Genomic DNA, 17625 nt, shown 5'->3' on the forward strand with positions numbered 1-17625 from the left:
GGGCACTGTACATGAGGCATTTTCTTGCTAGGCATATGGGGCATTCTCTAGCTGGGCACTGTATATGGGGCATTCTCTAGCTGGGCACTGCATATGGGGGCATTCTCTAGCTGGGCACTGTATATGAGGCATTCACTAGCTGGGCACTGTATATGGGGCATTCTCTAGCTGGGCACTGTATATGGGGCATTCTCTAGCTGGGCACTGTATATGGGGCATTCACTAGCTAGGCACTGTATATGGGGCATTCTCTAGCTGGGCACTGTATATGGGGGCATTCTCTAGCTGGGCACTGTATATGGGGCATTCTCTAGCTGGGCACTGTATATGGGGCATTCTCTAGCTGGGCACTGTATATGGGGGCATTCACTAGCTGGGCACTGTATATGGGGCATTCTCTAGCTGGGCACTGTATATGGGGCATTCTCTAGCTGGGCACTGTATTTGGGGCATTCTCTAGCTGGGCACTGTATATGGGGGCATTCACTAGCTGGTCACTGTATTTGGGGCATTCTCTAGCTGGGCACTGTATATGGGGGCATTCACTAGCTGGGCACTGTATATGAGGCATTCACTAGCTGGGCACTGTATATGGGGGCATTCACTAGCTGGTCACTGTATTTGGGGCATTCTCTAGCTGGTCACTGTATTTGGGGCATTCTCTAGCTGGGCACTGTATATGGGGGCATTCACTAGCTGGGCACTGTATATGAGGCATTTACTAGCTGGGCACTGTATATGGGGGCATTCACTAGCTGGGCACTGTATATGAGGCATTTACTAGCTGGACACTGTATATGGGGGCATTCTCTAGCTGGGCACTGTATATGAGGCATTCTCTAGCTGGGCACTGTATATGTGGCATTCACTAGTTGGTCACTGTATATGTGGCATTCACTAGTTGGTCACTGTATATGGGGCATTCACTAGCTGGGCACTGTATATGAGGTATTCACTAGTTGGTCACTGTATATGGGGCATTCACTAGCTGGGCACTGTATATGGGGCATTCACTAGCTGGGCACTGTATATGGGGCATTCACTAGTTGGTCACTGTATATGGGGCAATGGACATGAGATTTTTTTTAACTATCCACAGGCACTGGGTGCCCACAGACAGGAGATGATGGCTGCCGGTCCCCACCATTGTTGTCTTTTGTTTGATTCTTTATCCTTCATAGCCCCAAATTCCTGAACTATTAAGACAAGTTGCTGGTCGTATCTGTGGAGGAGACATAATCCTGTGGAGGAATGATAATATTGTGCAGAGGTGACGTGATTTAAATTCTGCAGATAGGGGTCCATTAGTAAGACATGTGGGCGCAGCCGTGACAAACCTAGGGACTCGGCGTTACACCCCTCATTCATCACGGACCCTGCAAAAGACTCCTCCATGACACTGGGCCGAAGCTCTACAGTAACATATGGGAAGGGGCCTGTCTGGGCCCCCGGCCAAGGAATGGGCAGAAGTTTTGTCAGTTTGGCCTTAAGCCACACATTTCTAGGATAGCCGGGTGACACCCATTAGAACTGGCAAGTAACCCAGTTTTCTTAAAGCCCTGAATGGCTAAACTGTCTCTGCAGAGATAGAGATGTATCTCCATAAGACTAGGCAGATCTGTCTATGAGGAGCATGCAAAAACGGAGCGACAACTCCTGGATGAGCTGTACTGGCAGCCATATTGGCTGTCACCCAGCTTTCCAGCAACAGATATACTTCTTTCAGTTTGAACCCACCTACAACACGGGACCACTTTTAGGTTTTTTTTCCAGGGCCACGTTAAGTTCCCAATCTGCCCCTGCTTAGGGCTCATGCACATGCCTGAATTTTGCATCCATGGCAATCCACATTTTTTGCGCACTGCATACGGATGCACTAATTTCTATTGATACGCGCCCCCTTCCCCCCCACCAAAAATAAATAAATCTGTGTGCTGTCCATAGCCATATGTCCATTCCACAATTTATAGAACGTGTCTTATTCTGGTCCAATGAGAATATTATTCCTAGTGATGGGAATGAGAAAAATGCGGAAAGTATCCATAATTTGCGGAGCCGTGGTTTGAGGACGGCAGTATGGACACGGCGGTGTGCATAAGGCCTAATACAGAAGGATGGGGCCCCCTCTGTCCTCCTGCGGCTTTAGACCATGAAGCAGTCCCCTAAGCACTAAGAAAAAGTAATAGAAATGTTTTTAAAAATAGAAACAAACCCCTAAATATTAAGAATTCCAAGAAAGCATTTCCCGTTTATCATATGTTACTGCTTCCAAAAATGTCCATACAGGTTTTTTTTTGCCCACCTCGCCTCCCTCCAAAAATTTAATAAAATATGATCAAAAACTTGTCTGTTCCCCAGAATAATTTAATTAAAACAATCGCTCGTTCTGCAAACAACAATCCCCCACTGGAAAAATAAAAAAGTTATCGGTGTCAGAATACAGCGACACAAGGCAAAATTTATTTTAGTTTTTTAAAGGTTTTTAGATTTTTAAAAGTAGGTATTTGTACATTTAGTATCATTGTAATTGTAGCGACCCCCAAAATAAAATGATCCTGTCATTTTTACTGCAGACTAAATGCTGTTAAAACGAAACCCCCAAAAAAACTGTCAGAATTGCATATTTTTTTTTATTCCACCCCACAAATAATTTCTCTACAGTTTTGCATTAAAAAAAAATACATCTCCTTCTGCAATAAACAAGCCCAGACAGAAAAAAAGAGAAAAAAAAAGTTATGGCCCGAGGATGAAAAAAAATAAAAAAAACCCAGCAAGGTCACCGCCAGAATAGGCTTGGCCTTTAAGAGGTTAAAGAACAGGTGCATTTTTCATGAAGTTTGCTTGGCGCGGAGAGGGTTAACCATTTGCTCCGCTCAAACAATGCAGCCTAAAGGAGGCTCCTGGCACCGGCAGTGAGCCGAGCTGGTTTCCTGCAGGTTCCTGCGCTCGGACCACCTCAGAGCCCTTGTTTGTGAAGCCCTTGAGAGTGTTTAGAGAACGGCTTTGGGTCGACATTCCAGATGAAAGCGGAGGTCTCCATAGTAACGCGGCAAGAAAAATAAAAGTGTGCGGAGAGTTTGGCAGAGCCGGCGAATAACACTTGCCCTTTCTCGCGGATTCCCGCAGACAGGAGACGTTTATGTATTGCGGCACATGGGTACGTGTTGGGTAAGTACGCGGCTTTTCTTGTATAATCGGAGAACCGCGGTGCGGGTCAGTCCACAGCAATGGCGCAAGATGGCGGGAATTAGCCCTCAGGATATATAGGGTAATAACGTAGCGGGGTGGTAATGGCGCTATTGATGGGGACAGAACCCTGGGGAAAACAGTCCCAATAATGGAGGACCACTTGGGGTCCTTTAAGTGGTGGTAGAATAGTCTGCGATTGGAGACCCAAGCATTGTAGATTGAAAGTCGGCTCAACCGCTTCCTTGGTAAATATTAACCCTTTCTTAACAGGAGAATATTAAGTAATGGAATGTATGCCGTGTTGGGTGCCACAGCACATACCCCCCATCATGTGGAAGCTGAGATGTGAGGAGCACTGTTCCTGTTTCTGAGGCTCTCTCTGCTTTCCCCAGTGTTAGAGATGGCAGCAGAGAGGGGGAGGAGGTTGTATATGGCAGATCAGAGTGTGGAGAGGGGGAAAGCAACCAAGGAGGGCAGCTCATATAGGCTGCAGGTAGGGAGGAAAGCACACACAAGGCTGAGGGAAGACAGCACTGTCCTGGACGCACAGATCCAGCATGTGTTACTGGGAAAAACATCCACATAAGATTGAAACTAGGAGTAGGTTGTAAGGGGTCTGAAAATAAATGGATGAAAGATTACAGCTGAAACTTAATGCAACCTTTTATTTTACTCAAGCTCTTTACTAACATTGGTAAAAATCCTTTTATTTCCATATCAAAGGCGTCCATAGTATTCAATGTAGACGAAGTATGACGTAAGCTCCCTCTAGTGGTGGCTGCAGGCAGCCAGGATTAATATCTTTAATCGAATGCAGGGGATTTGGGACTTTGTATAAGAAAAATGGAGCTCGGAGTTCAATAAATGATGATAATAAGGATATTTCTGGCATAATTTACTAGACATTGTTCCAGCTCGTGATGACAGTCACAGGATGCAGTGTTATAGAGCAGAGCGCTCTCACTTAGACAGTCGATCAGCCGTACTGTGGCAGGCAGACTCGGTTATGATGACATGGGGGGCACTGGAGTCTATGACACATTTGAAGACCACTCTGCCGACAGCTGTCACGTTATATAGCGGAGCAGCGTTATAACATGTATGGATGTAAGTGGAGGGTCTCGCCTCTGGGGATGTGTGACATCTCGTAGTGATCATGGGGACAGGGAAAATTCTGGCCTTTCTGTCACTCATCTCATCGACAGTACGATCGGCCAGGAATAGCCCCCCCTACTGTTTCCTGGCTGCACATTGTGGGCAGAAGTACAAGACTCAAATGTGTTTACCTGGCACAGGCCTTAACAATGGTGAACTGCACCCCATCCTCTGAGGAAATCCTGTGCATGTCAGCACAACGAAAGTGAGGTGCCCCAGAGAGTCGCAATTCTCCAATGTGAATCCTCCCATCCCCCCCTCGTATCCCTTTAAAAGACATATTGCTGCAAATGAATGGAAGCATTCTTATTTTCTTTTCTAAGATAAAAATGGGTCCAGGCTCCTGACCTAGTCCTGCTCACACAGCTGAGGATTTGTAACAATGCAGACAAGAACCTCAAGTCAGGAATAGATTGCAACATTGTAGCAGTTTGTAGCTACCAACAGTGAAACATCTGACATGGTTTCGGCCGCAATAATCCTGTTGTGTGACCCCAAGTAACAGGATTTGCTAATTGGATGTTGCGGTTGTGTGATCGCTGTATGGAATATTTTGTTCAATATACCATATGCTCTGAAGTCTGCACATGTGTGGCTGTGTACCTGTGGGGGGAGGAGACACAGCCGTGAAGCCGGGGACAATGTTGAATTACTTCTTCTTAGAGAATTTATTTAAAATAATTACTTAATGGAAACCCCACTCAGCTTTATTTACCCCCTATCCCCCTAAAGTGTATGAAAAGCAGCAGAATTGTAAGTGCAGCTCTGAAGTATAATATAGGATGTAACTCAGGGTTAGGCCTCTTGCACACGACCGTATCTATTTTGCGGTCCACAAAAAACACGGATGACGTCCGTGTGCATTCGTTATTTTGCGGAACGGAACAGCTGGCCCCTAATAGAACAGTCCTATCTATGTCCGTAATGCCGACAATAATAGGACATGTTCTATTTTTTGCGGAACGGAAATACGGACATACGGAAACGGAATGCACACGGAGTATCTTCCATTTTTTTTTGCGGGCCCGTTAAAATGAATGGTTCCGTATACGGTCCGCAAAAAAAACGGAACGGACACAGAAAGAAAATACGTTCGTGTGCATGAGGCCTTAGGCTACATGCACACGAATGTTGTTTGTTTCCGTGTCCGTTCCATTTTTTTTTGCGGACAGGATGCGGACCCATTCATTTCAATGGGTCCGCAAAAAATGCGGACAGCACACCGTATGTCTATTCCGTAGCCCTGCAAAAAAAATAGAACATGTCCTATCCGTTAGGCATTGTTTTAGGCATTGATACAATGGATCCGCAAAAAAACAAACGGATGGCATGCGGATGTCATTCGTTTTTCTTTGCGGATCAGCAATTTGTGGACCGCAAAACATATACGGTCGTGTGCATATAGCCTTATAGATAAGTAATTTATTATATGTACACAGTGACTGCACCAGCAGAATAGTGAGTGCAGCTCTGGAGTATAATACAGGATGTAACTCAGGATCAGTACAGGATAAGTAATGTATGTACACAGTGACTCCACCAGCAGAATAGTGAGTGCAGCTCTGGAGTATAATACAGGATGTAACTCAGGATCAGTACAGGATAAGTAATGTATGTACACAGTGACTCCACCAGCAGAATAGTGAGTGCAGCTCTGGAGTATAATACAGGATATAACTCAGGATCAGTACAGGATCAGTAATGTATGTACACAGTGACTGCACCAGCAGATTAGTGAGTGCAGCTCTGGAGTATAATACAGGATGTAACTCAGGATCAGTACAGGATAAGTAATGCATGTACACAGTGACTCCACCAGCAGAATAGTGAGTGCAGCTGTGGAGTATAATATATGATGTAACTCAGGATCAGTACAGGATAAGTAATGTATGTACACAGTGACTGCACCAGCAGAATAGTGATTGCAGCTCTGGAGTATAATACAGAATGTAACTCAGGAACAGTATAGGATATGTAATGCAATGTATGTATACAGTGACTGCACCAGCAGAATAGTGATTGCAGCTCTGGAGTATAATACAGAATGTAACTCAGGAACAGTATAGGATATGTAATGTAATGTATGTACACTGTGACTTCTTGGATTAAACTATAAGGCAGAGGTCAAAGGTGATCCTGGGCTTCACAGTAAACAGGGCGGCTGATTGAGGACAGACTGGTGAAGCCTCAGTGATGCCCAGTAACTGGTGTGAGGAGTATAAAGAGGACTGTGTGACTGGGTGAGATGAATGAGGCTGCTGCTCACTCCTCCCCCTCCCCTCCTCTTGCTGATGCTGCTGCTTCTACAGCTGGAGAGACACGCAGACTGCACAGTGCAATAACCGGAGACAGACTGCAGTGTATTAGATGAGACAGAGCCAGTGTAAGTGAGAGCTTCACTCCAAACCCTCTGACAGTATCTGGCATTATACTGGCATATAGTGGGTGACTGGCAGCATGTGATTGCAGCCACTAGTACCACCCTGAGCAGAAGACCCTGCACACAATCCCTGGATCATAACAGCCAGGATCCTGCCCTGAAGCCTGGACTAAAACTTTCACCACCCTGCTGGACAAACTCCTCCACTGGGCTGAAGCACTACTACTCCCCATAGCTGCAGAGTTTTCTCCATTCAAGGTACCAGGGGTGAGTCTTCTATTCTGCCTCATCTGTTACTTTATAGAGATACAATGGTTAAGTTTATTGATGTAGCAGAGCTGTGTATATCAAGTGGCACAGCTGAGGACTGCAAGTAAACCTACTCCATATAGAGAGTTGCTGCACCCTAAAGTATTAAAGAACAATTTTAGCTCTGCTGCATCTCTAGTTACTTAAAGGGAATCTGTTGAATAAGCATCTTTGTTAACTGTGTCTTTTAAGAGTTTCTGCAGCAGCTTGGGCACTTTAGATTGCAGGGGCCCCCCCCCCCCCCCCCCTCTCACTGCCTCTGTCAATCACAGCATAGTGTGTCAGGGCTGTCATGTGCAAAGTCATATGAAGAGAACAGTGGACTGAAGAGCTTACAATTAACCCTTTTGTATATGTTTCCAGGTTGTTTATATTTGTTTTGCTTAATGTAGCTTCTGTTTTGTAAATATCAGGGGGGAAAAAGGAAAATTTGACCCGTTCACCACTCAAACTCTTAGCAGTGTTTTAGCAGAAATCTCAAGGACTGTGGTGTAGTTCCTGTGGATTCCTCCCTTTGTCATGCAGTGTGTACAGCTGTAGGTGGCCTGGCCCTCAGACCTGGTCCTGGTAACAGACCTCTTTAAAAGCCCCTTGTATGGTAAAGTTATACATTACAGGCATGTGTCAGGGAGGGAGGGGGCGCAGCAGGAGCCATCACATAGATAGCCCCCAGGGTAATGTTATGATGATCATGATGTCAAAGATTTGCATATATATGTATGTAGCAGAGCTGATTTTTGTCATTTTTCTATTTGGGTCCCTGAGTTAAGATATTGTAATAGAAGTAACCCTAACTTGCAGCCCTATGTAAAAGCTAACACACGCCACATTGAGATATCACATAAACCTATGTGTTGTGTTGTTTAATATAGGACTACAGGTTAGGATTCCCACTACTATATCGTAACTTTCCTAATGTATAGGATTGCAGGTTAGGGTTAATACTGCAATATAATCTGACTAATACTACTGCTATATACTCCGCTCCACATCCTGCCACATATCGCGGTAATATGGACTATTTGACATAGGACTGCAGGTTTGGGTTACTGTAACTTACTATAGCTGACTTTATGATGCAGAATTGCAGACCTTTAAAAAAAATAAAATAGACAAAGTCATCTCTGCTATAACTTCAGGTGATATCTTCTTGTGTTTTGAGTTATTTTACATAGGACTGCAGGCTGCAGTTCCTACATTATGGTTAGTACAGCTATATACTTTATACTCTGGATTCAGCTCCAAATGAATAAATGACAAAGTGATCTCTGCTACAAATGTAGGCGATATTGCAGTGTGTAATGGACTACTTTACATAGGACTGCAGGTTAGCGTTACTACTACTATATCCTCTGGTTTTAGTATATAGTACTGCTATATATTTTATAGTCTGGGGATACAGTCACAAATAAGTACGTCAGTTCTGCTGCATCTGTAGGTATCATCTTGGCGTGTGACTTTACATAGGACTGCAGGTTTGGGTTACTGTTACTATAGCTGACTTTATGATGCAGAATTGCAGACCTTTAAAAAATAAAATAAAAATAGACAAAGTCATCTCTGCTATAACCTCAGGTGATATCTTCTTGTGTTTTGAGTTATTTTACATAGGACTGCAGGCTGCAGTTCCTACATTATGGTTAGTACAGCTATATTCTTTATACTCTGGATTCAGCTCCAAATGAATAAATGACAAAGTGATCTCTGCTACAAATGTAGGCGATATTGCAGTGTGTAATGGACTACTTTACATAGGACTGCAGGTTAGCGTTACTACTACTATATACTCTGGTTTTAGTATATAGTACTGCTATATATTTTATAGTCTGGGGATACAGTCACAAATAAGTACGTAAGTTCTGCTGCATCTGTAGGTATCATCTTGGCGTGTGACTTTACATAGGACTTCTGGTTACGGTAAGTACTACTGTGTTGGAACTTAGGAGGCACAACCCCAAATAAATGACAGGCCAGGGCACTGCAAAGACTGCATCGTGCCATCTATTCCAGGAGATATTCCTTTTTGGAGCTGCGGTGTTGCCCATACCCTACCTCCCCAGTAACATGTATAACTAATAAACAGCTGGACACAATGTATAATAACTTGATGACTCGGGGGCTAATGTTGGGGGAAATGACTACAATGTAACCGTATCCAGTGGCGCTCACCAACCTCTGCTGACCATGTATAGGTCTGATATATATATATATACACATTTATTTCCATTGCTGTGCTGTCTGGTAAATTTCCAGCATGACTTGTGTGACAAAAAAATCAGACACATCAAGAAGTCAGTTTCCTTAAGAAACCAAAGTTGAAAAAGTTCTGAAGATGTAAAAATGAAAGGAATTCCTGTTTCTTTACATGCATTGAATTCCTCTGTTTGTAAAGATCTCTGTTTGCAGCGAGTGAATAGATCTCAAGTTGCATTTACTCGAGTCAATAATCATCCAGATTATTGGGAATGACCGTGGGAACGGTCGTTCGCGATAATCTGCCCGTATAAATGTGGCACCGATAAGCGAGCGACATGCTCGTTCTTCGGGTGATCCTGGCGCTCATGCAGGCACCACCGATTATCGTTTCTGGGCAGTAGATCGTGCGATCTAAACGGGGATCTACTGCCCAGAAACCATGATTCTGTATGGGTTGTAGTCCTCATACAGAGAAGGAGATCACTGCATGTAAATGTCTCCTCCACTGAACGAGCAGCCGACTGTCGGGAAGAAACGCGGCAGAATCTTCCCATGTAAATCTACCTTTAAACTCCGGCCATCACAGCATGCTGAGAGTTGTAGTTTTGCAGCAGCCATTGTATTGTAGACTGGTCGACAGTGTTTTGTTTCCCATCTGAGTGTATCACATTATGACTGGTGGTGGTCTGACCCCTGAGACCCCCGCTAATCCTAAAGATATGGTTGACAGCAGATTTATTATTTTCACTGTGCACTTACAATGCCTTCATGAAGTCTTTAGACCCTTTAACTTTTTTTTCCCCACCATATGTTATGTTGCTCCTTGTGTTTCCCCCATCATTCTGCAGTCAATACCCCATAATGTGAAAGTGAGAACAGAATGTTAGAAATCTTTACTGATTTATTGAAAAGGAAAAACTAAAATGTTGCCTTGACATAAGTATTCAGCCCCTTAAGGGCTCATTCAGATAAACGTAATGGATCCATGCCCATATTGCGGACCGCACACTCTGAATCGCTTCCGTGGGCTTCTGGCTTTGTGCCTCCGCACCGCAAAAGATAGGACATGTCTTATCTTTTGCCGTATCTTGTGGATCACGGACCCATTCAAGTCAATGGGTCCACATCCGTAGCGCAGAATGCACACGGCCTGTGCCCATGTATTGCGGTCCGCAGCCCAGGCGTGGAGCCCTTACTCAGAACTAAGTTGAAGCCCCTTTGGCAGTGGTTCCAGCCTCCAGTCTTCTTGGATCAGGCCACAAGGTTTACACCTGGATTTGGGGAATTTCTACTCTTCTTCTCTGCCGATCCTCTCGAGCTCTGTCAGGTTTGATGGGGGCCGTTGGTGGACAGTCATCTTCAGGTCTCTCCAGAGATGTTCTACTGGATTCAGGGTTCTGGCAGGGCCACTCAAGGACATTCACAGAGTTGTCCCTAAGCCGCTCCTGTGTTGTCTTGGCCGTGTTCTTAGGGACATTGTCTTGTTGGAAGTTGAACCGTCAGCCCTTTTAGGCTAGGGCTACACGCCGACATGTGTTGGGTTCTTGGTCACCTCTCTTACCAAGGCTCTTCTCCGCCAATTACTTAGTTTGCTCTAGGAAGAGACCTGGTCGTTCCAAACGTCTTCCATGGAGGCCACTGTGATCTTGGGAGCTTTCAGTGCACCAGAAATGTTTTGTCCCCTTCTCCAAATCTGTGCCTCCACACAATCCTGTCTCTGGGCTCTACAGGCAGTTCGTTCCTCCTCATGGCTTGGTTTTTGCTCTGATATGTATTGTCAGCTGTGAGATCTTATATAGACAGGGCTGTGTCTTTCCAAATCATGTCCAATCCACTTAATTTACCACAGGTGACTCCTATCAAGGTGTAGAACATCTCAGAGATGATCTAGAGAAATGAAAGGCCACAGAGCTAAATGTCAGGGGTCATAGCAAAGGGTCTGAATACTTATGTCCATGCAAATATTTTCCTTTTTAAAATATATTTGCAAAAAAACATAAATAAAAAAAATAATATACATATTGTATATATTTTTCATAACAAACAGGGACAGGGTCTGAAGACTTTCCAAGTGCATTGTATTTCTTGACCTGTATGACAATCTCCTCGTAGGTTTGTGCCTTGTGCCATTGTGTATGCTTCCATTATTCCTTTCCTTCTCCACCCTTGTTCCTATAAAAGACAATAGACCTGGCATCGCAGGACCCCTTGATGTTGTGGTAGGCTGACCTAGGGGTCTCTGGTGGGTACAATGTCACTACGGGTGTGATCAGGAAAGTGTAAAGCCAGATGCATTCCTCCATGACGTGTGCAGAGGTGTATATATATATATATATGTGGCCCCCGGGACTAGTGGATGGACAGTGAAGGGCGCCGCATTCTTAAAGGGTAACTATTGTTTTAGAAAACATTTCACATCTTATAGTGACATCTCAGAAGTTTTGATCGGTGGTGGTCCGGGTGCTGAGACGCTCATTGATTACCAAAATGAAGGATGCAGAAGAGCTCGTCACTGCGCCTAGTCCAGAGAGAGCCGAGCGTGCAGTGTATGGATCCATAGAAAGTATGAGCCCGTACACGGCATGCCCAGATCTCTAAGGTTACGTTCACATCTCTGTTTAGGCATTCGGGGAATCTGATTACCATTGACTATAATGGGATCTGGTGGATTTCTGGCATAAATAATGCTGCGTGCACTGATTGTTTTTTTTTCCCCAGTAGATTGCCGGCATTTATGCCAGAAACCATTGGATCCCATTATAGCCAATGAGCAGTGCGGGGCGGTTTGCAGTGGTGTCCAGCTATGCTGGATACGGTAATTCCAATAGTCTGTTCCTCTGCCTGAACAGACTTCCAGAATGCCTAAACCGAGATGTGAATGTATCCCTAGGGGCAGATCAATGCCAAAGGGGCTCAGCTGAGTCCTTCTGTCCCTTTATTTTGGTAATTGTGGGGATGTCAAGACCTGGATCCATCAGACATGTCAGAAGTTTAGCAAAATTGCATAAGAATATGTAACATAAAAATGCATAATAACCCAAACATAGAAGACATAAGTATACATAGTATTCTAAATCCCACAAGGCAGATGGGGACGAGTTACAGATTTTGCATTGGATTGCAATGAGTTGCAATCATTCTTGTAGATTTCGGTAGACCTCATGTGATCTGGATTGCCCTTTAAGTGGGGGGGGGGGGCCACCTTTGTTTTTGTGGTTATCCCATATGGACACCTCCCAAAATGTATTCTTTATGACGCTATCTGGTGTAACCAGAATCCCATGCGCCCCAGGGAAATCTTTGGACCTCCTTGCATTTTACTTGCCCCTAGCATACCTTTACTACAGCACCCCGAAGTGCCCACAGAGGTGGCATACGCTTACCAGCCGGCCCAGCCAGCATACTTTATACCAAGCAGCCACTTCACTCACATGCACATGGCTGTGCTGTGTCTGCGCGTGCAAGTAAGGTGTAGGTGCTGCTGGTTGGGATTGATCTACCTGTGCCATGTGGTGGCCCCCTCTACCCCGAACTGAGCAGCGGATTTTCCTGCGTGGACTCCTGCGCAGTGCTTTGCCATTGGCTTGATCCCTCCTGGCCTGATAGCGGTTGCACTGACCTTCAACCAGGGGCGTAGCTATAAGAGGGTGCAGAGGTAGCAGTCGCTACCGGGCCCAGGAGCCTGAGGGGCCCAAAGACCCTTGTGCCGCATAAGAAGACACTGGTATTATAGAAAGTGCATGCCGGTCCAGTTGCACCTCTGGCTGGAAGGAAGGGGTTAGGTCAAGAATTTGGCATGGAGGGGATGGGGGGTGGGGGGGGGGGTGTCGTTAGGCAGCATGAAGGCTGAAGGGAAGGGGGTCCCAAGCTGAACTCTTGCACCCGGGCCCATGAGCCCTTAGCTACGCCCCTGCTTTCAACCATGTCTCCATCTTTAGGGTATATTCGGTGTAATTGCTGTGACTCTCCCAATCACTTGATTGGAACTTGCAGATATGAACGCGCCTGCCTCCCAAACACCCCCATTCAGAACAGCAAATTTCTGCAACCAATCTGCAGGGTGTGAATTCACCCCTTACACGGACGTGTCTTCTACTGTCTGCAGCGCTGCTACATCTTCACCTCCCTTACCCCTGGGATGCAGGATTGATTCCCAGCCGGTGCTCTGCTTCGCTCATGTTCCCAGGATCCTCCGGCCGCTCTCATTTATTTTCCAATACAAAGTAACAGACAGAGATTGTCTCATCTCAGCGTGTCTTATACAGTGAGACCGAGGTGTCGGACAGCGGGGCGTCTAATGCAGCGTGAAACTACATGGAATAAGAGAGAGATTTTTTTTTTTTCTTCTTCTTCTCGCTCCATTACCCTGAATGCAATATGGGGGAAATGCAGGTTAAAACATAACTTGGCTGGATTTCACAGAACGCTGCTCCTGTGGAGGGGGACAGAAGACGCGCGGCTCAGCCTGGGCATCTATCAGTACTCTGCCCTGGGAATGTTAATGAACCCCATGTCTAACCTTGTGCCTCCTTCCCAGCAAATACCACAGCCCAGGCCCGTATCCCAGTAACGCCCCCCAGAGAGGGGGAAATGTCACGGTAATCCAAAACTACAAGCTGCTTGATATGGAGATCAATGACCATTGGCACTGGTGGGGAATTCTCAAGTGAAATTCCACGTACGGTTGATATGGACTTCGGTGACAAAGCAGATGTTCCTATACTACATGGTGAGGATATATAAAAAAAAATATAAATTAATTATATAAAATGTATTTATTTATTTTAAAGTGACTCAATGCTTTATTTATTGTTTACATTGTGACTATGTCTCAGGATAGAGCATGGTTCTCTTTCTGGTGGGAGGAGCTTCTTTCTCTGCTCCTCGTCTCCCCCTGCTGGTAATTTCAGGTACAGTAACCTACTATAAAAGTACCATTACCATTCTGCCTTGAATTGAAAGGTTGTCACATATGAAATTGCTCGTATTCTTGTCCATAGGGGCAGTAGTTAGTAAGATTAAATATAAGCTTAGAGAGTTGTCCCACCGTTGCATAGATCAAAAACCGTGACGCATATTTGCCATTTGCACGACCCAGTGAGGAGTGGCATTCACTTACATAGTATGGTGCCACCTGGTGGTCAAAGTGTATAGCAATGTAAACGTCCACCTGGTGGACAGGCATGCTCAGTCACTCTCCCCACAGCTAGGTTTTGGCATAGTGACCCTCTGTTCACTGCAGGGCAATATAAATATTTGGCAGGAAGGAGCAGAACCTGTGCAGTAGTATGGCACTATAGCTAAGAGGATTTCTTCTGCAGGGCAAATTAAGAGAGACTATAGTGCAAGAGGGGGAAGGAGACCTATTCCATCCAGAGCCTGACCCCAGCAGCATAGATGAGCAAACCTTAAAGGGAACCTGTCACCTGCAAAACGCATATTAAACCGACCCCAGTACCTTACAGTATCCCCCAGTGTGTTGCTAATCATGTTTTTATTTATTCTTTGTGTTTCTTCATACTTGTTAAAAACGCTGTCTAAATGTCGGTTGGCGCTGTCTCCGAGTCAGGCTTGAGGGCAAAGGGGCAGCGGTAAAGCTAAGCCCACCCCTTACCCCTCCTCTCTACAATTAGATGGATGTGATGCCGGGATCGTGCTCTTCTAGCACATGCGCGGTACGCTGCCTGTTACAGCGCGATCCTCACTCACCCGCCTGCATTTTGCTGACTGCGGATGCGCTGGACAGTTCAATCGCGCGTGCCCGCCCGTCACGCTGTAACAGGCAGCGTACCGCGCATGCGCTAGAAGAGCGGGATCCCGGCAGCATGTCCATCTAATTGTAGAGAGGAGGGGTAAGGGGCGGGCTTAGCTTTACCGCTGCCCCCTTGACTTCAAGCCTGACTCGGAGACAGCGCCAACCAACATTAAAACTGCATTTTTAACAAGTATAAAGAAGCACAAAGAGGCAATAAAAACATGATTAGCAACACACTGGGGGATACTGTAAGGCACTGTGGTCGGTTTAATATGCGTTTTGCAGGTGACAGGTTCCCTTTAATAACCAGCAGCGGCAGATACTGAGCAGCGAGAATGTGAAATGTTGTCCTTATTCAGAGGTATGATGGGGGTGATACGAGAATGCAGGAAAAAAAGAAAAATTTTTGCAAAATGTAATATTTCCTTGGGATCTACCTGGGAGTGATTGGTGCATCAGTGCTGGAAGAGCCCTTTAATATTTCTACCACCCCCCCCCCCCCCAAGGTTTTTTTGAACGAGATGGAGAGTGTTTAGGACAATAGGACGTCTTGTTTGTGTGTTTTCCAGCTGGTCATGGCTGTCACTTCTTGCATGTTTCTCCATACCTGCTGCCACCCTATTCTACTATATGGGACTGCTGGGGATGGCACACACCACTGTAAGTATATTTGTCAGTCTGCAAAAAACGGATCTGCAAAAAATACGGATGACATCTGTGTGCATTCCGTATTTTGCGGAACGAAACAGCCGGCCCCAAATAGAACAGTCCTATCTTTTGTCCATAATGCAGACAATAATAGGACACGGAACGGAAAATAAGGACATATGGTAACGGAATGCACACACTCCGGGGTACCTTTCTTTTTTTTTTTTTTGCGGATCCATTGAAATGAATGGTTCTGCAAAAAAACAAAACAAAAAAAAAACACAGAAAGAAAATATGATCGTGTGCATGAGCCTGAGAGTTTGGCTATCTCCGCCAGTCCCATAGAGTTAAATGCAGTGGCAATGCTCATGTGTGCCCCCCCCCCATCACTCCATTTCAATCAGGGGAACATGGGCCCCCATTCTAATGATTGGCAGGGGCCCCAGATGTCAGACGCCCGACAATCTAACATTTATTCCCTATCCTCTGGACAACGGATAAGTCATTGTAATGGGACAACCCCTTTAACATTATATTTAACTTCTACTTTTGCAGCCTATGTTTCCTATAATTGTGTTACTGCGTCCAACATAAAACATGAAGCAACTTTGCAAATAGTCTTGATTAAAGATCGGCTGCCGTTTTGTGTATCCAGCTTCTGTGCTGTCCTACGGTGGAGTCTGATCCTGCGCTCCTCCTTATCAAAGTTGCTTCATTTTAGATACATTCGAACAGTAAAAACAAGGTTGCAAAAGTATACACACCCCAATGTAATGCTCCAGCCACACTGCAGAGAAGGTGTAGACCCCTAGACCAGGGCCCCTTCTGATTAGCACATTATGGGGACCTCCTATTGGCTTCAGTATCGTCTGAATTGGGCACATCACGTATATAACGTATACTCTGTGACCAGACGTGTCTTTACTGACTTAACTAAGCAAATTATGATCATGAGAAGGACCTAAATGATAGACTGCGGGGTGTACGAGGTCGTAATTATGGGACGAAGCAAGAAATGTCATTATGTTGCCACGTGGCCATCTGCTCATATCCAGCTCCTTTATTTTTAGCCCAGACCTCCCTTGACCTGCGGAGGGCGAACCCGTGGGACCTCCTCAGAAGTGGCTGAGGCAATAGATAGTTTTACAGTTTTTACCAGCGGTGCCAATCGCCACCCGTGGGATCATGAGATCTGCAGAAATACCTGGTGACAGGTGCGCAGGATGTAAACACACTCATTAGTTGTTACATTGTTGCGGTACGAACCTTTGATGTTAGAGAGTGTATTCAGGGTGTGGGGGAGAGGGCAGCCCGAGAGCATCTGTCAGCAGTTTTGTACCTATGACACTGGCTGACTTGTTACATGTGCGCTCGGCAGCTGAAGGCATCTGGGTTGGTCCCATGTTCATATGTCCCATGTTTTAATATATGCAAATGAGTCCCTAGGAGCAATGGGGGCGTTGCCATTACACCTAGAGGCTCAGCTCTCTCTGCAACTGACGCACGCTCTGCACTTTCATTGACTTCAGGAGGTCAGGGTCACATTTAGGCCTCGTATACATTTCCGTGTCCGTTGCATGTCTGTAAAACTCAGTCCATGTGACACCAGTGAAGCGTCCGTGTTTGGTCCATGTGTCTTGTTTTTTTTTTCCCTCCGTGTGTCATTCATATTTCATGGTCGCTGCTCAGCTGAAAATTTTATTTCCAGAGCAGCTCCTATCAGTGGTCAGTAAAAAACGGATGCAGCATGGATTCCATCCGTGTTGTGCCCATGATTTTCACGGACCCATAGACTTTGGCTCACGATGACTGATGAAAATTACCGACGAAGTAACTGATGTGTGAATAGAGCCTTACGCTGCCTGGACCTGTCAATCAAAGTGCAGAGGTCGCGGCAGTAGCAGAGAGATCTGAGCCTTTAAGTGTAATGGCAACGCCCCCGTTGCTCCTAGAAGCTCATTTACATATATTAAAACATTGTTTTTCTCAGCAA

General features: G+C 45.4%; 1 protein-coding gene across 1 annotated transcript in view; it reads left to right on the forward strand.

Annotated features, from left to right (window-relative positions):
* The first annotated feature begins 2916 nt into the window (after positions 1-2916).
* Positions 2917-17625, forward strand: part of TSPAN18 (tetraspanin 18) — a 101058-nt gene continuing 86349 nt past the window's right edge. Inside the window, 1 exon segment of the mRNA XM_040410729.1 lies at positions 2917-3168. Coding sequence (XP_040266663.1) covers positions 3140-3168 — 29 coding nt within the window. The 5' untranslated portion in view covers positions 2917-3139.

The sequence above is a fragment of the Bufo bufo genome, chromosome 10, assembly GCF_905171765.1.
Source record: "Bufo bufo chromosome 10, aBufBuf1.1, whole genome shotgun sequence".
NCBI lineage: Eukaryota > Metazoa > Chordata > Amphibia > Anura > Bufonidae > Bufo > Bufo bufo.